General features: G+C 42.8%; 1 protein-coding gene across 1 annotated transcript; it reads left to right on the top strand.

Annotated features, from left to right (window-relative positions):
- The first annotated feature begins 9,765 nt into the window (after nt 1–9,765).
- LOC121003931 (intelectin-1-like) lies at nt 9,766–21,893 on the top strand. The gene is made up of 7 exons (XM_040435876.1): nt 9,766–9,832; nt 10,401–10,544; nt 11,419–11,666; nt 11,757–11,915; nt 21,298–21,418; nt 21,499–21,602; nt 21,741–21,893. Exons 1-7 carry the CDS (start codon nt 9,766–9,768, stop codon nt 21,891–21,893), a joined length of 996 nt encoding a protein of 331 aa, XP_040291810.1.
- Nucleotides 21,894–23,337: the final 1,444 nt, after the last annotated feature.

Genomic DNA, 23,337 nt, shown 5'->3' with positions numbered 1-23,337 from the left:
TACATCTGACTGGTTAACAAGTTTGATGCAAGCTACTTATCGATGTAGTGGCTGTATCGCATGTGGTGTGGTGCTATCAAAAAAGGTAGCATTTTTCAAAGTTAACGTACTGGCCTCACATATGACATTAGGACTTTTATCAGCTTTAGAACTACAGCCTTAGTATATCTGGTCACTTGCAGATACGGTGCTCAGTACGTGTGAAAGACCCTGAGGGTGTTCAGGAGAAGAATTGGGAGCATCTTAATGATGTTAGAAATGAAGCCGATACATCTGTAGCCGGTCATGTGTTTGAGTGCCACAGTGGAGATCCAGGTGTGATTAAATTTCAAGGCATTGAGGTTGTCAGGCCCTCTCCAAGAGCAGGTGACTTTGATTAAAGTCTTCTTAGAAAAGAAGCACAATGGATTTTTTGTTTACAAACTACACGCCCCAATGGTCTCAATGAGCAAATATCCTTTGCATGTTTTTTATAAACCGGGCGGTTGCTGTTATGTACTTACCAACATGGAGGTTCCTCATTGAGAGGGAATAATATAATATATTATTTAACCCCTCTATCTTTCCCTTACTTCCTCTTTTTTTGGAATATACATTTTCATAATGCGCATACTTTCATGTCTTAAATTCCTGTAGGGGTATACTTTCTAGGCATACATTCTTGATGTTATATAGTTGCGCCTGATCTCCTACATAATTGTATTACATACGATCATGCCTTTAATGTAAATGTGGGAGTGGGTAAAGTATTCCCCCATATCTAGGTCCCACTTTTAACATTAGTAGGCTATTGTGTTAACTCAGAGATACACTGGCTTTCAATCTTACTTGGTTGTCATATAGGATAGGACAATATAACAAGCAGAAAAAAAGAAAGAAAAAAACAAAGAAAGAAAGAAAACAAAAGATCAGCTGTGCACAAAATCACGCCCACATCTACGTCAACTTAAAGTCCCAAATGTATAGGCGGGGGGCTCCTGTAACCCGTGAATGTCACTCAGGGTTAAATAACAATATGCCAAAAAATGTCAATCTAGATCAAATAGCAGCAGGGCGAAGGAGAGGATGGAAACAAAGAGGCCACTTTATATCCTGGGGTCCTTGCTCATATCTTGCGCATGTGATACAGTTCACCGGTAGTGTATCAGGTAAGGGCTCCCTCAGGCATCACGATTTCAACCCGATTTTATCAGATCACCCGGTTAAAATGCCTCCAATGCCTCCCGGCACCTGCTATTGATCCAACAAGCAATCGCATCCAGACACAGGGGCAAAAGGCAGACAGCAGCACCTTACAGTCACTGGTGACACTGAACCAGTACTGGGATTCCTCTACGGTCTCACCCCCTCTCAGGCTCTCCGAAAGGCTCGGGACCCCCAGACTCCGCGACGTCCCAGTCAAGCCTCCGCAACTAACCCCACCGGCATCCACGATCAAACGGGTTATCCACCGGGAACAATGGAGTGTCCACCTCCCTCCCAGGGAAGAGAAAAGCGCAGGAGCACCCCCACGTCCGGACCACATCACCCACTGGAGGTAAGTGTCCACACTTTCAGATGCAACAGGCCCCGATCTTCATCCCCCTCCAGTCAGGAAAAGGAACAATCATACCAGTTAAGGCAGGGTCTCAGGGCATCTGCTCCAGTCTACGCATCAGGATTTCTTCACCCCACAGGCGGCTCCACAGGCGGCAAATCACGGCGTGACTCAGGCACCAGCTCCCGGCAGGTCTCAGATGGGCTCAGCGTGCCACATCGCAGCCAGAGGCGGGGAGAGTGAGAGGGGACGGAAGGAGGAGGAGCGCGACATGCACCCCTACGTCATGCCGCTTTGGCCCATTAGATGGATTTATGTATGCACGTTTAAAACACGTTTATGAGGCTTCCAAGAACAATGGGTATATTTTTCCACGGGAGAATGTATTTTTTGATTATTGTTATACCCAGATAGATCAGAGGGTTAAGATGGCTAACTTATATAGTAAACTTCGAACGGCACTGGCAACTGTAACTCTATTTAAAAGCCCAAAGAAATGGGAGCAAGAGTTGCATTGTCAACCATTACAATGGTCTAGTATTTATAGGAATGTAAGAAAGGCCACAATCTCTAATGCTCACAGATTAATACAATGGAAGATCTTGCATCGGTTGTACTATACCCCAAAAATCCAAGCGAAATTCCCCCAAAATAAAGGCCGAGACTGCGGCGGCCCTAAATGTGGGTATGTGAACGCAGACTTTGGGCATGTACTGTGGGGATGTAGTAAAATAAAAAGGTACTGGGAACAGATCTTTGCAGCTCTACAAAAGGAGTCTTCTTCGACATATAGCCCTTGGATGCTGACAGTGATACTGGGATATTATTCTTTAGATATGGAAGTCCTGGCTCGGGTCAGACAGATCTGGTTGAGGGGTCTGATGGTGGCAAAAGTCATTCTGGTCAAACATTGGGGCTCTGCCTTCCCAGTCTCGATAAACAAATGGATTCTGTACCTCCAACAAATCAAACTTTATGAGGATATGGAAAGGAAACGGAGAGCTGCACGTGTGACTGATCAGACATGGTCACTAGTGTAACTTTGTCTGTGTGTACCAGGGCTGCAGTGACTAAAGCCAACTCGGGGGGGGGGGGGGGGGGGGGAGGGGTGAGAGGGCATAGGTTTAGCTTTTATATTATTGGTGAATTTACAGCTATATTTATAATCTGTGTAGGATCGTTTGTTATGCGATAGGGCAGTTTGCTATTGTTATAGAGTAACTATCCTGTGTTGGCAGTTTTTTCTGTCACAATATGTGTTGTTTTTGTATAGAGAAGAAAATGTAAATAAATGGAGATTTATAAATAATAACGCCCTTCGTTACCTCGCTTCCATCCTATGTTTGTGATTCTTTGGAAGTTATTAAAGGGTAGACTTCAGGTTGAAGTGGATGTCCGGCTGGCTAGTCTTGATGTGGAGGCTTTGTACAACTCAATCCCACATGAAAGAGGATGTGCAGTGGTGGCCTCATTTTTACAGCAAAGGTGGGTGCATTTGTGGCCCCATTTTGAATTTGTATTATGGTTGATGAAGTTTATTTTGCATCATAAAAAAATGCTCAATAGGAACATTTTATACCAAGTTGAGGGCATGGCGATGGGGAGCCCTTGTGCCCCCACGTATGCTAACTTTTACTTGGGGGGTCTGGGAGCGTAATGTTGTGTTTGGGGAGGACATGACTGAATTTGCATCATCAATTGTGCTCTGGTTGAGGTACATTGATGATGTACTGATTCTGTGGAATGGGGATAAGAATAGCTTTGATTCATTTGTCCGGCAGCTCAACATTAATGATTGAGGGTCTCTACTTCATGTCTGAAATTCATGATTTAACCATCACGTTCTTGGATCTTACTGTCTATAAAGATCCAAATGGGTACATTAGCACCCTTCTCTTTTGCAAAAAGACAGCAACTAACAGCTTACTTGAATGGCACCACTGTCATCCACTGACCCTAAAGCGAGGTATTCCGAAGTGCCAATACTTGCGCCTTCGTCGTAATAGCACTAATATGCATGATTTTCGTGTTGCTGCCAATTATCTCAGACAGCGGTTTCTACGCCAGGGGTACCCCTCCTCAGTGCTACGTCAGGCATACCAACATGCCCTGGGATGCGATAGGGAATCTCTCTTGATTCCTTGCAATAGGCCACCAGAATCTGAGCAAATTCAGATCATTAGAGATTTTGATGAAGCCCATAATCAAGTGAGGGAGGTCTTATCCAGATATTGGGGAGTTTTAAAAGCAGACCCTGATATTGGGCCCCTTCCTCATACATCTGACTGGTTAACAAGTTTGATGCAAGCTACTTATCGATGTAGTGGCTGTATCGCATGTGGTGTGGTGCTATCAAAAAAGGTAGCATTTTTCAAAGTTAACGTACTGGCCTCACATATGACATTAGGACTTTTATCAGCTTTAGAACTACAGCCTTAGTATATCTGGTCACTTGCAGATACGGTGCTCAGTACGTGTGAAAGACCCTGAGGGTGTTCAGGAGAAGAATTGGGAGCATCTTAATGATGTTAGAAATGAAGCCGATACATCTGTAGCCGGTCATGTGTTTGAGTGCCACAGTGGAGATCCAGGTGTGATTAAATTTCAAGGCATTGAGGTTGTCAGGCCCTCTCCAAGAGCAGGTGACTTTGATTAAAGTCTTCTTAGAAAAGAAGCACAATGGATTTTTTGTTTACAAACTACACGCCCCAATGGTCTCAATGAGCAAATATCCTTTGCATGTTTTTTATAAACCGGGCGGTTGCTGTTATGTACTTACCAACATGGAGGTTCCTCATTGAGAGGGAATAATATAATATATTATTTAACCCCTCTATCTTTCCCTTACTTCCTCTTTTTTTGGAATATCCATTTTCATAATGCGCATACTTTCATGTCTTAAATTCCTGTAGGGGTATACTTTCTAGGCATACATTCTTGATGTTATATAGTTGCGCCTGATCTCCTACATAATTGTATTACATACGATCATGCCTTTAATGTAAATGTGGGAGTGGGTAAAGTATTCCCCCATATCTAGGTCCCACTTATAACATTAGTAGGCTATTGTGTTAACTCAGAGGTACACTGGCTTACAATATTACTTGGTTGTCAAATAGGATAGGACAATATAAGGACTGTAATATTATATCAATACTATAACTTGTAAGGTATTATGTGTGGGACATTATTGCGGATGAGCATTACCAACTACAATACAGGTCTATCCTTACGGGTCCCTTACTATAGTATAATTACTTTAAGCCATCTAAATATCCTCCTTTTTGATCCCTGGTTAAATTGGGAAATTGTCCCCTTTCAAGGTCCCCCAACTTTTGAGCCAGCATCTGTGCCGAGTATGAGCGCTTAAAGATCATTCACCTCGCTCTGACCATGTGATGCTGGATGGGCGTCGCCTTGTTTCCTATGGGAGGGGCTTTACACACGTTGAGGGTAGCGCCATACTGCTCTGATATTTTTACAGAAAAACTATGTGTCACGAGGGTATCGAGAACCACGCCTGACTCCGTTATACCCGGGGTCAGGAAGTCACAGCGGTTGGCTGCACGCTCTATTTAAGATAAGGCTGTTTTCCTTATGGTAGCTTTGCAAACCCTTTTGGCTCACTCAGGGATCCGTAGCTCCTTCCCCTCACTCAGCTGTTCCTTGTCCAGCACTCCCAGACCTCCTTATATTCCTCTCTCACACTTCTCTGGTTGCCAGAGATAGAGCTTCCTGCCTGGACATCTATTCTGACCTTCTGGAGCTGTGTTGCTGCGTTCTCTGGTAGTTGGTCCAGAACGCTACCCTCCGGATCCCTGTTGGACCTTTTTGGTCTATTGTGGTCGCCCACCTGGGTGTATGTGTTTGTCTGTTTTGTCTGTCCTCTCCCTGGTTTTTCCCTCTTAGTGATAGTGGTGCGAACTAGCGATCCCACCGGCCCGTTCACTATCTAGGGCTCATATTAGGGAAAGCCAGGGTTTAGGCACGTGATCGCCGCACGGGTGAGGAACCCGTCTAGGGACGTCAGGGCAGTCAGGTGCCAGCCGCAAGGTGAGTTAGGGGTCACCACCTTTCCCTCTCCCTTGGGCAGGGCTTTCCCTGTTTTCCTCCCTGTGCGTGACGTCGGTCATTACACTATGCTTCTGCTGTAGATAAATAGCATAGAAGTAGGGTTGAGCATACCCAAACTGTAAAGTTCGGGTTTGTACCGATCTTTAAATTTTTTGGATCCCGGACCCGATCATTTCAGTAAAAGTTCGGGTTCGGTGTTTGGCGCTTTCTTGGCGCTTTTTGAAAGGCTGCAGAGCATCCAATCAACAAGCGGTTAACTGTCTGACCTTAGAAGCCATCACAGCCATGCCTACTAATGGCATAGCTGTGATTGGCCAGAGCAGCATGTGACCCAGCCTCTATATAAGGTTGAGTCAAATAGCGCTGCACGTCACTCTGCTGTTACAAGTGTAGGGAGAGGATGCTGCTGGACTGCCCATTGACCAAAAAATAATAAATTTTATAATTCTGTTAGTTAGGTGGGTGGTGGCGGCGGCCATTTTATGCAAGCTCAGTGCACCAGCACCGCATTTGAGCTTTTGGGACATTGCAAATCACAATTTTTTTGGGCAATCTACAACATCCGGATTAGTCAGTGTGCAATTTAAGGTAGAAATACACCCATCATTTTCTGGGGTTTAAAAACACACATTTGTTGACAAAAAACACTATTTTCAGGCCTTGCAGCATCAGCACGTGTGAAATTACAGGCTTATATACTGCTGCCAAACACTCGTTTGGGCAAAAAAAAATTAGTTGGCAGCCTTTTATGCAGATGTCTTTGTGAGATACACCCTTAATACATTTGGGTTAGATTCAGAGATTTGAAATACCGCCATTTGGTGCACCAATATTGAATTCAGGCCTACACTGGTTCAGGCCGTGTGAGATACACCCTCAACATACAGGGGTTTTATTCAGGCATTTGAAATACAGCCATTTGAAATACAGCCATTTTGGGCAAATAAATATTTAATTCAGGCCTACACTGCTTCAGGCCGTGTGAGATACACCCTCTACATACAGGGGTTTGATTCAGGCATTTGAAATACAGCCATTTGAAATACAGCCATTTTGGGCAAAGAAATATTTAATTGAGGCCTAGTCTGGTTCAGGCCGTGTGAGATACACCCTTTACATACTGTTGTTCTATTCTACCATTAATTAAACACCCATTTAGGGCAAGAACCTAAATTCGAGAAATATGAGGAGAGCGTCAAATAAGGACGTGGCCCAGGTCGTGGTGCTGCTGGTGGAGCTCCTGTTGCAGGGAGAGGACGTGGTCGATCTGTGCCAGCTACACGCACAAGTGAAACCCCTTCCTCGGGTGCGAGTAGGCAACATAACCTGCAGCGGTATTTGGTCGGGCCTAATGCGGCTCTACGAATGGTGAAGCCTGAACAAGTACAGTAGATTGGGTTGCTGACAGTGGATCCAATTCCTTCCCATTGTCTCCCATCCAGTCTCCTGCTGAAAGACCACAGTTGGCACCTGCAGCCGATGTCCATCAGTCTTAGTGTCTTAGTTTCACTGGTTTTGGTTTACAGTATGCACTGCTTAGTAAAAATTAAATGTCTGTTACCTTTACTATGCATGTCAGTGCAATTAAAGTGATATAAAGTGTATAAATAAAAAAAATAAAATAAAAAAATATATATATATATATATATACACACACACACTAAAATTTTCTGCTATGTATGTTTAAAACTATTCTATATTCCCCATTTTATAAATTTATTCCAATAAGTATATATACAGTACAGACCAAAAGTTTGGACACACCTTCTCATTCAAAGAGTTTTCTTTATTTTCATGACTATGAAGGCATCAAAACTATAAATTAACACATGTAGAATTATATACATAACAAACAAGTATGAAACAACTGAAATTATGTCATATTCTAGGTTCTTCAAAGTAGCCACGTTGTGCTTTGATTACTGCTTTGCACACTCTTGGCATTTTCTTGATGAGCTTCAAGAGGTAGTCCCCTGAAATGGTCTTCCAACAGTCTTGAAGGAGTTCCCAGAGATGCTTAGCACTTGTTGGCCCTTTTGCCTTCACTCTGCGGTCCAGCTCACCCCAAACCATCTCGATTGGGTTCAGGTCCGGTGACTGTGGAGGCCAGGTCATCTGGCGAAGCACCCCATCACTCTCCTTCATGGTCAAATAGCCCTTACTTTCAAAGTTTTACCAATTTTTCGGCTGACTGACTGACCTTCATTTCTTAAAGTAATGATGGCCACTCGTTTTTCTTTACTTAGCTGCTTTTTTCCTGCCATAATACAAATTCTAACAGTCTATTCAGTAGGACTATCAGCCTGACTTCTCCTCAACGCAACTGATGGTCCCAACCCCATTTATAAGGCAAGAAATCCCACTTATTAAACCTGACAGGGCACACCTGTGAAGTGAAAACCATTTCAGGGGACTACCTCTTGAAGCTCATCAAGAGAATGCCAAGAGTGTGCAAAGCAGTAATCAAAGCAAAAGGTGGCTACTTTGAAGAACCTAGATTATGACATATTTTCAGTTGTTTCACACTTGTTTGTTATGTATATAATTCCACATGTGTTAATTCATAGTTTTGATGCCTTCAGTGTGAATCTACAATTTTCATAGTCATGAAAATAAAGAAAACTCTTTGAATGAGAAGGTGTGTCCAAACTTTTGGTCTGTACTGTATGTGCTGCCACCCCCAATACTGTACTGAAGAAATAGTCCCCCTGGAAATACTACTACCACACAGATACCCCCGCTTACTGCCCGCAGTTCAGCTAATGTCCCCATAATGTATGCCAGTATAAAATACCCCTATATAGTGCCCCAGTAAATGCCCTCATAGTGGTCCTCTCCCCCTTCCCCATAGTGTCCCCATAATATGCCAGTAAAAAAAATGCCCCTTCTTAGTGCCCCCAGCAGATGCCCCTATAGTGCTTCTTTCCCCCATAATGTGCCAGTAAAAAAATGCCCCTTCTTAGTGCCACCAGATGCCCCAATAGTGCTCCACTCCCCCATAGTGCCCCCAAATAATGCCCCATAGTGCCACTCTCCCCTATAGTGCCTCCCATAATGTGCCAGTAAGAAATGCCACCTTAGTGCCACCAGATGCCATAGTGCCCCATAATGTGCCAATAAAAATAGGCCCCTTTAGAGCCCCCACTTCCCCATAGTGCCCCCAAATAATGCCCCAATAGTGCCACCAGATGCCCCATAGTGCTGCTCTCCCCTATAGTGCCCCCCATAATGTGCAAATAAAAAAAAGCCCCTTTAGAGCCCCCATAGTGCTCCTCTCCCCATGGTGCCCCCCCATAATGTGCCAGTAAGAAATGCCCCCATAGTGTCACCCCCAAAATGGGCAAGAAATTCTCTTCCGGCCTGTGTCCCCCGCTGTGTGCTGCCCGGCTCAGGTGGCGCGATGATAATGACGCCATCGCACCGCCTGAGCCGGCCTCTGATAGGCTGCAGGCATTAGTGCATGCGGCCTATCAGAAGAACAGGGAAGGGAGATGCCTCTCCCTCCCCTTCCCCCACCGCAGCACAGCCATCTGTATCGCTGTCCTGAGGACGGCGATACAGATGAATATGGAGATGAGCGCTTCCACAATGGAAGCGTTCATCTCCTACTAGCCCCCACCGCCGCGGGCAAGTATAACTAGGGCCGCGCCGCCTCTGGTGATCGGCAGTGCAGCCCTGAGGGATAAAAAAAAAAATATTATTCACTAGTGCGCCACTGCCAGGCCAGCATAACATTTGAGGCACTGGACAAAACATCCGGGGCTCATGGCCCAAATGTTTTGACCTAATAACACCACTGACTAAATGCATGTCCTTGTATATCAAATGTCACATATTCCCAAAACAATTAGAAAACCACCAATCTGTGTTAAATTGTCATTGATGCCTTCTTTAATTCCCCCATAAAGCAGAATATAAAGCAACCCAAGACTTTTCTATTGGTCAGTGAAAGAATGTAGTTGAGCTGGTTTTACCACAATCATGCTATAAAAGCTGACAAATTTCTGAGGAATCAGAGACCTTCAGTGTCACATTGGAAGTGCCTCTGAGTTGGTAAGACTATTTTTGTTATATCAGGGCATTATCACGCATTATTGTATTGCATGTATTATTACAATATCAACTTGCATTTGTATCTTTTTCTTTAGTGGAAAATGTGGTTGCAAAAGCTGGTAGTCCTTATTTTGGCACTCTCTGGAGTATACTCCAATTGTTGTGAGTATTTTTGGCTTAGATTTTAGGTTGGAAATGATGACATATGGAATTATTTAACTCATTTGTGACAATATATATTTGTTCATTGAAAGTTGCACTTCTGGGACCCCCACAATTACTAGAAAGGGGCAGCGAGTCCCTGAGTACTGGACTTGTCTATTCCACCTGCCCCATTGAGAATTAAGAGAATGGCCGAGTACATACTTGACTGCCACTCCATTCAAACTGCTATCCTTCTCTTTGGATAGGTGATAAATGTTGACTGTGGGAAAATTCCTTTAAGGCTGAGTTCACACTTCAGTTATTTCCATCAGTTATTGTGAGCCAAAACCCGTGGTGAAGCCTACACAGAGTTCAGATATAATGGAAAGATTTTCCCCTGTTCTCTGTTCTTTACCCACACCTAGTTTTGGCTTACAATAACTGATGGAAATAATTGATCAAAAACCTAAAGTGTGAACTTAGGCTAAGTCACTGGTTAACGTACAGTACAACAATTTGTATATTTTTTACTCAATGTTATGTAAAGGGGAACCCAATCTAATAAAGTACACTAACCTATATTTTTTAGATGATGCCTCTATCTCCGAGAAGAAACGAAATATTCTGAACCTGTTGGCGCGCTGGGATGAAAGCGACTATGGGTCTTATTGTGGGAGTCCTACTGGTGGGTACAGGAGCTGCAAGGAAATCAAGAACTTTGACAAATGTGCAAAAGGTGAGGATATACACTATGTAAATGTACAGTGCAAATACAAGCAATTTTTACATTCTAATTTTTACAAGTTTTTTTTAAAACACTAAGGGGAGCTCACTGTCTGTCATGCCCTGCTCAGGTTATGTGCGGAGGTCTGCCAGGTTAGCAGCATGTGTGTAGCCTTTTGTTTTTGTTTTGGAGTTGAGCTGTATCCGCCTCCCTTCAGGTGCACTAGGTGGGGTCGTTGGTATGAGTTTAAATTACGCCACCTCCCAGTGTCCTGTGCGGGTTATAGTTTCTGTCTTGCAGTGGAAGGAAGGAAGGAAGGATTTGCTGTTCCTGCTCAAGTAACAAGATAAGTTGGTTTGGTTTTTCTTGTGGTTGTCTTTCTAGGCTGTTAGAAAGACGCCTTCCCCCTCCAGTTCCTGAGGGAGCAGGCTTCCTCTTTCTCCCTTTCACCATCTTAGGGATTTTAGAGAATCATCAGCCTAGGCACTGGGACACGTTCATTCCTACCTTCAGGGTCTGAACATGGGCATAGTAGTCTAGGGAGAGCTGGTAGGGATTTGTCAGGAGGTGACCTTTATCCCCAGCTTCTTGCCTAGACACTTGTTTGGTGGTATACTGTGTATCTTGTATCCTGTCCAGCGTGACACTCACAGATCGTGCGATTCCATGAAGAAAAAGTTATTGCTAAATGCAATACCACAGTAGCATTCAGCATTTTGGCAGTTTTATTGTCCTCTTGTCATAACAATAAAATCTGACTAAAGCAATTATATAGCTCAATAAAAATAAAAAATAATAGCATACTGTATAAATCCATTGTTTATTCTAGCCATGGTCCAGAGAAAAGTTGTGCACCATTTAAAGTGATTTTTCTTTTTATTTGTAGATGGGATATATACGCTAACCACTAAAGATGGAGTGTCTTACCAGACCTACTGTGATATGACAACCAATGGAGGAGGTTGGACATTGGTGGCAAGTATCCATGAAAACAATATGTATGGTAAATGTACTGTGGGAGATCGCTGGTCCAGCCAGGGAGGAGATGATATCAACAACCCCAAAGGAGATGGCAACTGGGCCAACTATGCCACCTTTGGTCTACCTGATGGCGCTACGAGCGATGATTATAAGGTAAAGAGGCAGATTTATTCATATTAAATTGTAATCTTCATTAATCCTGTGTAATCTGATCTACACTTTTACTCTTGTTTGTCTTAATAGAATCCTGGCTATTATGATCTTACTGCTAAAGACCTGGGCTTGTGGCACGTTCCCAATGATACACCCTTGTCACAGTGGAGGGATGCCTCTCTTCTGAGATACCGCACAGACAATGGCTTCTTTACGCAAGAAGGTGGTAACCTCTTCAACCTGTACAAAGTAAGTCCTTTAACAAACGTAGAAATATGCTACGGATTGGCCATAGACCTTACAGGGAAATTTTCCGGTGGGCCGATGCCCAGGGGCCGCCTAAGCCCCCCTTTCTGCCACTGGCTTGGTACATAATGAGCTATCAGTGGTAATTATTGTTGTGAGAATCAGCCAGTGACCTCCTGAATTTAACTGCTGTGGCCCACATCACACCTCCTAAGCTCTTGCTCCATATCTTAATCAGAAACAACTGATGGCATCTTTTGGCCAACACAGGGAAAGCTTTTGAGGCAATATATTGTGCTGCACTGTGGTATATGGTATTTTGTGCAATAGGCACTTTTTGTCTAACTTTGCAATCAAGATCACTGAAGCTAGTATATGTACCCCTTAAAACGTCACTTTTAATATAGCATTTTAAAAAATATAACCCACAAACAAACAAACATATTAAATTAAAAATATGTGGTAGGGGACAAATAACCCAGTAGAACTCAGGAAAATGGAACAAGGCACATGGGAAAGGATTACCGCTATGCGGTTACTCACAATACTGTTGGTGGAGTAAGGGTGATGATGGCAAATGACTAATGAGGTCACTGCAGGTTCTCCCTGTGAACGATATCACATCCAGAATAGTGATCCATCGGTTATTCCAGGATGTCAGTTAGATGTTAGTCAGGAAAACCAAACTTATTAATGAAAGCAGATGAGCAAATTGACATAAGCTTGTAGGCACTATGGGAAACTATCCCTAAAAACCTACACTCTCCCTACCTACAAGCGGGACGGCGCTCCAATAGGGGGGGGGGGCAGTCTCACTTATAAGAATCTGTGCCCTGGAATTAGAATCCCTGCCTAGATAATTTCCCAATGGCAATAGAGCCTACGAGGAAAATAAGTCCTAAAGGTGTCCCATCTCCACTGCAAACGTCTCCCCATGCGTTTCCCCGACTAAGATAAAGCGGTTCATCATGGGAGAATCCAGGAAGCACAATGCCTATGGCAGGATGGAAGCCAATGTAATGGCCTGCGGTGCGCATAAATTGGCACCGCAGGGTTAAATACCCTCTAACCTGGTATGTCCGCGTTCCACTGTTGCAGCTGCGCACGCGCGTAGAGGGTGCACATTGATGACATCAGAGTATGCCCCCGAAGTCTCGTCGAGGATCTCGAAAAACACTGCGCATACAACGGGTCTCACGATAGTTGGAGGGCAGGTTGATAAAATGAATGCGGGAAGACGCTGACTTGTGCGTCAACATACCCATGGCAACCTAGTAAGATACTCAGTGTCCAATGTGCGAACTCTAGTGTTATAGGGTAAATATAACAACAGGAAATAAACAAACCTTTGTTAGCATTGGCTCAAGAAGGGTGGGTATGTAAAGCGAGTGGATATAGGTAGCTCCATATATGTGTTTAAAATATAAACAAAAAATGAAGAAGACATCTAAAAGATAGATACCACTCTCAAAAATAATTATAGGTTGAAATTAGATCAATCATGGGATAAAATAAATCCAAACGGACCAATGATACAGTCAACACTAAATGGACATAAATCAAAGGCGTCAACAGGGTATATAGTCACAGAAAACAAGTAAAGAATATAGATTCATTAAGACCCAATGGACTCATAGACTTGAGTCTAAACGTCAATTCTGTTTCCTTTTGTAGAATAATTCTATCAATGTCCACGCCCCTCGGAGATGGACGCACCGTCTCAATTATACAGAACTTGAGTGATTTGGGGTTACTATTGTATATTTCATGCACGTGCCGCGAGATGGGGGGGATCCTTCTGATGTCTAATATCGCTAAGATGTTCCCCAACTCTTCTGCGTAGTTCCTGTGATGTCTTACCTACGTATTGAAGCGTGCACGTGCAGCTGCATAAATATACAACACCTGATGTTTTACAGTTGGCAAAATCCCAAATATTATATTCTTTTTGTGCGACAACGCTCAAGAATTTCTTAGTGGTGTCGATATACGGATAAGCAATACAGCCACTACATCTAAACATACCACAGATCTTTCTCTCAAGCCAAGTACCCTGCTGTTTTGGGGGTGAGTAATGACTATGCACAAGGCGATCTCTTAGAGATCTACCTCTTCTATAGGAGAGTGCGGGCTAATCCGGTAAAATATCTCTCAAATCGTGGTCCATTTTAAGAATATCCCAATATCTATTAAGGATACCGCGTACCTTCCTACTCTTTCTGTCAAAGGTCACTATAATACATAACAGTGATTTATTCTCGTCGTTCTTATTAACTAACCGTGGGACCAGGAGTTCAGACCTATCCTTGTGCAGGGCACAATTAAATGCCTCTGACAGAACCTGCTGTGGATAACCCCTCTGTGTCAATCTATTCTGTAGGTCTCTTGCTTGATTGTGAAAGTAGTTAACGGTGGAACAATTTCTACGGATACGCAGGCATTGTCCCTTCGGTATACCTCGCCGCAAGCTAGTGGGATGGTGGCTTTCCCAGCGAAGGAGACTGTTCGTGGCCGTGGGCTTTCTATATGTCTGTTTGAATGACACCATCCTGCAACCTGATGTCCAAATCCAAAAAGGATATATGATCACATTGAGTTCATGTGTAAAATGCATCCCTATATTGTTTGTGTTAAGGGTCAGCATAAATTTCTGAAAGTCCTCTCTGGAGCCACTCCATGGGACAAATATGTCATCTATGAAGCAGCCCCAGAAAGTGATAAAGGGGGTCCACCACTGGTCATCAGCGAACACCATGGTGTCCTCCCACCAGCCCAGGAACAAAATAGCATAGGTAGGCGCACAGGCACTACGCATTGCGGTACCCCTGATCTGGTGGAAGAACTTGGGGCTAAACAGAAAATAATTATGCCTCAGGCAAAATCAAGGATATTATTCACAAAATCATTATGTGGTATACAATGAGTGTCACGTGATTTCATAAAATGTTGAACTGCTGTAAGTCCTTTGTCATGGGGGATATTACTATATAAGGCCTCAACGTCTATGGAGGCAAGAAAGGTGTTACTCTCTACCACCAGGCCTTCTAGTCTTTTAAGCAGATCCATGGTATCCCTGATATAAGAGGGAATGGCCACAACGAAATCTCTCATTACATTATCAATATACCGTATATCCAAAGAATCCAGTGCACAAGAAAAAGGAAATTGCAGCACTCCCCTTCGGATACAAAAACTCTTTATTCTTCCATTAATAAAAGCTGGGTCAGCGGGACAGACAACATAGAATGCAAATGTAAAAAATTGGCAACAGCAGTTTTGCGCTTGTATGTGCTTCCTCTGGCCTCAGTCTGTATGTGTGTGCAATGCAGGTCTTAATACCACACCTAGTGCTCAACCCGCCCACAGTTGAGGTGGTCACTCCCTATGCTTGCATCTTAACAACGTAAATGCCATGAACATGAAATTCACATACAAATATGGAGGTGACAGGTTAGAGTTTCTGGATGTTCTCATATCCACACATGGGGGAGAGTTGTTTGCCGAGGGCTACCGCAAGCCCATGGCACCTAACTGTTAAATTTTTCTAGCTATCACCCGATTCACGTAAAAAAGTCTGTCCTCTATGGTTAGTTTATCAGACTGCAGCGCATCAATGGGACCGAGGAGGGATTCAGGAGACAGGCTTTGGATCTAAGGGGCCACTTGTCTGCTAGGGGCTATCCCTCAGCCCTATTGAATCAGGCCCTTTCTAGGGTTACTGATGCGAGTTCAGAAAAATCCGCAGAAAGACAACAAGTTAAAAAAGAAGGGCGTATTACTTCAAAACCTTTTGTTTTCTCATTTAAGTTCAGTTCGATGGCGGCTCTTATTAAAAAAGTAGTGAGAACGCACTGGGAGTTGCTGAAGCAGGACGAGAGCTTGGAGAGTATAAGGGATATTCGCCCGTTAATTGCGTTTAGAAAATGTCCTACTCTGAAGGACAGGTTGGTTTGTAGTCGCTTCACTGTACGTTGGACGACTACGTGGCTACACAGTCTTTAGCCTAAGGGCAATAGACGCTGTGGAAACTGTTTGCTCTGTGCCTTTAACCCCCAGTGGGACGTGTTGTCCTTTGGGGGTTTGAGGCACAGGGTGAACACATTGATTACTTGCCGAACGAAGTTTGTGGTGTATGTAATATCTTGTATATGCGGGAGATTCTATATTGGGAAAACCATCCGCAGTGTGTTTGAGAGGTTCTGTGACCATCTACAGTCAGGTCCATAAATATTGGAACATCGACACAATTCTAACATTTTTGGCTCTATACACCACCACAATGGATTTGAAATAAAACGAACAAGATATGCTTTAACTGCAGACTGTCGGCTTTAATTTGAGGGTATTTACATCCAAATCAGTAATGGGACACAATAATAAGTAATGGGACACAATAATAATCATAAATCAAACTCTCACTTTTTAATACTTGGTTGCAAATCATTTGCAGTCAATTACAGCCTGAAGTCTGGAACGCATAGACATCACCAGACGCTGGGTTTCATCCCTGGTGATGCTCTGCCAGGCCTCTACTGCAACTGTCTTCAGTTCCTGCTTGTTCTTGGGGCATTTTCCCTTCAGTTTTGTCTTCAGCAAGTGAAATGCATTCTCAATCGGATTCAGGTCAGGTGATTGACTTGGCCTTTGCATAACATTCCACTTCTTACCCTTAAAAAACTCTTTGCTTTTGCAGTATGCTTTGGGTCATTGTCCATCTGCACTGTGAAGTTCTGAGTTCTGAAGCATTTGGCTTATTATGAGCAAATAATATTGCCCGAAACACTTCAGAATTCATCCTGCTGCTTTTGTCAGCAGTCACATCATCAATAAATACAAGAGAACCAGTTCCATTGGCAGCCATACATGCCCACGCCATGACACTACCACCACCATGCTTCACTGATGAGGTGGTATGCTTAGGATCATGAGAAGTTCCTTTCCTTCTCCATACTCTTCTCTTCCCATCACTCTGGTATAAGTTGATCTTGGTCTCATCTGTCCATAGGATGTTTTTCCAGAACTGTGAAGGCTTTTTTAGACGTCGTTTGGCAAACTCTAATCTGACCTTCCTGTTTTTGAGGCTCACCAATGGTTTACATCTTGTGGTGAACCCTCTGTATTCACTCTGGTGAAGTCTTCTCTTGATGGTTGACTTTGACACACATGCACCTACCTCCTGGAGAGTGTTCTTGATCTGGCCAACTGTTGTGAAGGGTGTGTTCTTCACCAGGAAAATAATTCTTCGGTCATCCACCACAATTGTTTTCCGTGGTCCTACGGGTCTTTTGGTGTTGCTAAGCTCACCGGTGCATTCCTTCTTTTTAAGAATGTTCCAAACAGTTGTTTTGGCCACGCCTAATGTTTTTGCTATCTCTATGATGGGTTTGTTTTGTTTTATCAGCCTAATGATGGCTTGCTTCACTAATAGTGACAGCTCTTTGGATCTCATCTTGAGATTTGACAATAACAGATTCCAAATGCAAATAGCACACTTGAAATATACTCTGGACCTTTTATCTGCTCATTGTGATTGGGAAAATGAGGGATTAACACACACCTGGCCATGGAACAGCTGAGAAGCCAAACGTCCCATTACTTTTGGTCCCTTAACAAGTGGGAAGCACATATGCAAACTGTTGTAATTCCTACACCGTTCAGCTGATTTGGATGTAAATACCCTCAAATTAAAGCTAACAGTCTGCCGTTAAAGCACATCTTGTTCATTTCATTTCAAATCCATTGTGGTGGTGTATAGAGCCAAAAATGTTAGAATTGTGTTGATGTCCCAATATTTATGGCCCTGACTATATATACCCTGTTGACGCCTTTGATTTATGTCCATTTAGTGTTGACCGTATCATTGGTCCGTTTAGATTTATTTGTGCTCATGATTGATCTATCTATCTTTAGATGTCTCCTTCATTTTTTGTTTATATTTTAAACACATATATGGAGCTACCTATATCCACTCGCTTTACATACCCACCCTTCTTGAGCCAATGCTAACAAAGGTTTATTTATTTCCTGTTGATATATTTACCCTATAACACCAGAGTTCACACATTAGATGCTGAGTATCTTACTAGGTTGCCATGGGTATGGGGACTCACAAGTCAGCGTCTTCCCGCATTCATTTTATCAACCTGCTCTCCAACTATCATGAGACCCATTGTTACGGGTCTCACCCAGGCCCCGCGCATGCACAGTGTTTTTCCAGATCCTCAACGAGACTTCGGGCGTGTACCCTGACGTCATCAATGTGCACCCTCTACGCGCGTGCGCAGCTGCAACAGTGGGACACGGACCTACCAGGTGAGAGGGTATTTAACCCTGCGGCAGCAATTTATGCATGCCGCAGGCCATTACATTGGCTTCCATCCCGCCATAGCCATTGTGCTTCCTGGATTCTCCCCTGATGAACCGCTTTATCTTAGTCGGATCACCATTCTAGAATGGATATCGTTCACCGGGAAAACCTGCAGTGACTTTATTAGTCATTTGCCATCATCACCAATACTCCACCAACAGTATCATGAGTATCCGCGTAACGGTAATCCTTTCCTATGTGCCTTGTTCCATTTGCCTGAGTTCTACTGGGTTATTTGTCCCCTACCACATATTTTTTTATCTAATATATTTATTTGTTTGTTTGTGGGTTATATTTTTAAAAATTGTAAAATAGATATGGATGGGCACTCATATACGGAGGTATAGGACACAATTTATTGATAAGATTTACAATAAAAATACAATACAATAAAAATACAATATAAGCATGAAAATAAAATATATTTGATTAAAATACAAATGGAGAGTGTTCAGTCCTAACAATAGTGGTCCGCTTAACCTTATTTCAAAGTAACTTTTCATGAGTCTTCCTATTTAATCTTATTTACTTCACATTTCATTCCAAGTATTATTAAAAACAATAAGGCAAAATATTTTACTAATTAAAACTTCTAATTAAAATAAATAAATAAATAAATGCAGGTTTCCACAGCTTTTATATCAGAGGGGTATTCTCCCTTTACCAGCAGGTATTCACAGATTCATTTACAGGCAAAAACGCATATACGGTTTCATTGCGTTTTTATAAAAAATACCTGCGTTTTAATTTCTAACATTCTATTTTTAAAAATGCTATATTAAAAGTGACGTTTTAAGGGGTACATATACTAGCTTCAGTTATCTACATTATATACCTATCCTACATTATCTACAAATTCAGTGATTTTTTTTTTTTACTTTACAATCAACTATACCTTTACTTTTTATCATCTATAAGTTAGATGATCACAACTCTGCGGCACTTCCGTGACTGCTTGAGAATAGTCTCACTGAGAGGACTGAAACGTTGCATGATACCGGGTGAATAAACGCACATTCATGGAAGTGCCGCTGATTTTCTTTATTTTTTAGTATTTTTGGGCTTCAGGGATCGCCCTTCAGCCGTTGGCACACCAGCATTTGCTTGATTTACAGCATTGCTCCCTGATTTATTTATATCTCTCATATATATACACTGCTCAAAAAAATAAAGGGAACACTTAAACAACATAATGTAACTCCAAGTCAATCACACTTCTGTGAAATCAAACTGTCCACTTAGGAAGCAACACTGATTGACAATCAATTTCACATGCTGTTGTGCAAATGGGATAGACAACAGGTGGAAATTATAGGCAATTAGCAAGACACCCCCAATAAAGGAGTGGTTCTGCAGGTGGTAACCACAGACCACTTCTCAGTTCCTATGCTTCCTGGCTGATGTTTTGGTCACTTTTTAATGCTGGCGGTGCTTTCACTCTAGTGGTAGCATGAGACGGAGTCTACAACCCACACAAGTGGCTCAGGTAGTGCAGCTTATCAAGGATGGCACATCAATGCGAGCTGTGGCAAGAAGGTTTGCTGTGTCTGTCAGCGTAGTGTCCAGAGCATGGAGGCGCTACCAGGAGACAGGCCAGTACATCAGGAGTTGTGGAGGAGGCCGTAGGAGGGCAACAACCCAGCAGCAGGACCGCTACCTCCACCTTTGTGCAAGGAGGAACAGGAGGAGCACTGCCAGAGCCCTGCAAAAGGACCTCCAGCAGGCCACAAATTTGCATGTGTCTGCTCAAACGGTCAGAAACAGACTCCATGAGGGTGATATGAGGGCCCGACGTCCACAGGTGGGGGTTGGGCTTACAGCCCAACACCGTGCAGGACGTTTGGCATTTGCCAGAGAACACCAAGATTGGCAAATTTGCCACTGGCGCCCTGTGCTCTTCACAGATGAAAGCAGGTTCACACTGAGCACATGTGACAGACGTGACAGAGTCTTGAGATGCCGTGGAGAACGTTCTGCTGCCTGCAACATCCTCCAGCATGACCGGTTTGGCATTGGGTCAGTAATGGTGTGGGGTGGCATTTCTTTGGAGGGCCGCACAGCCCTCCATGTGCTCGCCACAGGTAGCCTGACTGCCATTAGGTACCGAGATGAGATCCTTAGACCCCTTGTGAGACCATATGCTGGTGCGGTTGGCCCTGGGTTCCTCCTAATGCAAGACAATGCTAGACCTCATGTGGCTGGAGTGTGTCAGCAGTTCCTGCAAGACGAAGGCATTGATGCTATGGACTGGCCCGCCCGTTCCCCAGACCTGAATCCAATTGAGCACATCTGGGACATCATGTCTCGCTCTATCCATCAACGTCACGTTGCACCACAGACTGTCCAGGAGTTGGCAGATGCTTTAGTCCAGGTCTGGGAGGAGATCCCTCAGGAGACCGTCCGCCCCCTCATCAGGAGCATGCACAGGCGTTGTAGGGAGGTCATACAGGCACGTGAAGGCCACATACACTACTGAGCCTAATTTTGACTTGTTTTAAGGACATTACATCAAAGTTGGATCAGCCTGTAGTGTGTTTTTCCACTTTAATTTTGAGTGTGACTCCAAAACCAGACCTCCATGGGTTGAAAAATTTTATTTCCATTTTTTTATTTTTGTGTGATTTTGTTGTCAGCACATTCAATTATGTAAAGAACAAAGTATTTCATAAGAATATTTAATTAATTCAGATCTAGGATGTGTTATTTTTGTGTTCCCTTTATTTTTTTGAGAAGTGTATATATATTATATATTATTTTTTTTTTATATCTGTTTATTGCCGGGAGTTAGACTCCTGACAGTCTGATATTGAGGATAAGCTATCAATATATAAATTATAGAAAAGCCCATTAATACTATTTGGAAAGTCGTTTTACAGAAGGAATAAAAAAAATTGGTTGCAAAACTGTACATACCATTCAAAACATGGATTAGAATGCTAACAATTGTCCTATGACAGATTGGACAGATTGTGAACCTTTTAGTATCATGTAAACATAATCTTTTTGATTATCTCTTAGAAATACCCAGTAGTATATAATGCTGGTGCCTGTCCTGACCAAAATGGACCTGCTGTTCCTGTAGTGTATGACTTTGGAAGTGCTGAGAAGACAAAGTCATATTATTCACCCAAAGGAGAAAGTAAGATCCTGTATAATTACGGTATATTGTAATATAATGCACAGTGAAGAGGACCTTCATACTGATAACTGTTTCTGCAGATGAGTTCACTGCTGGTTATGTCCAGTTTCGGGTTATTAATACGGAAAGAGCTGCCCTGGCTCTGTGTGCAGGAGTGAAGGTGACAGGATGCAATGCAGAACATGTAAGTATTAGAACTGACTAAACTCCATTCGTACAACTTATCTGTCGATAAATTGTATAGGTTTAAGGCTCCAGTAATACTGAGTATGTTGTGTTACACCCAAAGCAAATAGCAGATCTAATCTTCTTACACTTCCAGCATTGCATTGGTGGAGGAGGCTACATCCCAGATACATTCCCCAAGCAGTGTGGTGACTTTGCAGCATTTGACGCCGATGGTTATGGAAAACATATTGGATGGAGTAGCACCAAGGAGATAACTGAAGCAGCCGTCCTCCTATTCTATCAATAATGTATGCAGGTTATCTATTATGTTCCCATATTTAAAATAAATATATATGCAAATTGCATTTCCATAAATCCCTGAAGCATTTTTACACTTTCTTGAAACTAGAAAATGTTGGGAAAAGAAAATATTAAAATGACTATGACCTGTAAGAGTTTTTTGTTTTTTTTCATGAAGGTTTAAGTAAAGAAGAGAAATGTGTAAATTGGCAGATTGTGATAGAGTTACGTGAAGTAGTTTGAGCAGCAATGGACAAGAGGTACAATAAAGACTGGAGAAAGCTGAAGACAACATTATAGAAACATATAGAAACATAGAATGTGTCGGCAGATAAGAACCATTTGGCCCATCTAGTCTGCCCAATATACTTAATACTATGAATAGCCCCTGGCCCTATCTTATATGAAGGATGGCCTTATGCCTATCCCATGCATGCTTAAACTCCTCCACTGTATTTGCAGCTACCACTTCTGCAGGAAGGCTATTCCATGCATCCACTACTCTCTCAGTAAAGTAATACTTCCTGATATTACTTTTAAACCTTTGCCCCTCTAATTTAAAACTATGTCCAATTGTAGCAGTTTTTCTTCTTTTAAATATTCTCTCCTCTTTTACCTTGTTGATTCCCTTTATGTATTTAAAAGTTTCTATTATATCCCCTCTGTCTCGTCTTTCTTCCAAGCTATACATGTTAAGGTCCTTTAATCTTTCCTGGTAAGTTTTATCCTGCAATCCATGTACCAGTTTAGTAGCTCTTCTCTGAACTCTCTCCAAAGTATCAATATCCTTCTGGACATATTGTCTCCAGTACTGCGCACAATACTCCAAATGAGGTCTCACTAGTGCTCTGTAGAGCGGCATGAGCGCCTCCCTCTTTCTACTGGTAATGCCTCTCCCTATACACCCAAGCATTCTGCTAGCATTTCCTGCTGCTCTATGACATTGTCTGCCTTCCTTTAAGTCTTCTGAAATAATGACCCTTAAATTCCTTTCCTCAGATACTGAGGTTAGGACTGTATCACAGATTTTATATTCTGCTCTTGGGTTTTTACGTCCCAGGTGCATTATCTTGCACTTATCAACATTAAATTTTAGTTGCCAGATTTTTGACCATTCCTCTAGTTTTCCTAAATTCTTTTCCATTTGGTGTATCCCTCAAGGAACATCAACCCTGTTACAAATCTTTGTGTCATCAGCAAAAAGACACACCTTACCATCGAGGCCTTCTGCAATTTCGCTGATAAAGATATTAAACAATATGGGTCCCAGAACAGATCCCTGAGGTACCCCACTGGTAACAAGACCATGGTCTGAATATACTGCATTGACTATAACCCTCTGTCTGTCCCTCAGCCACTGCCTAATCCATTCAACAATATGGGAGTCCAAGCACAAAGACTGCACTTTATTGATAAGCCTTAGATGTGGGACAGTATCAAAAGCCTTACTA

This window comes from Bufo bufo, chromosome 6 (genome assembly GCF_905171765.1).
Source record: "Bufo bufo chromosome 6, aBufBuf1.1, whole genome shotgun sequence".
Classification (NCBI taxonomy): Eukaryota; Metazoa; Chordata; class Amphibia; order Anura; family Bufonidae; genus Bufo; species Bufo bufo.
This window is presented reverse-complemented; position numbering and strand designations above follow the sequence as displayed.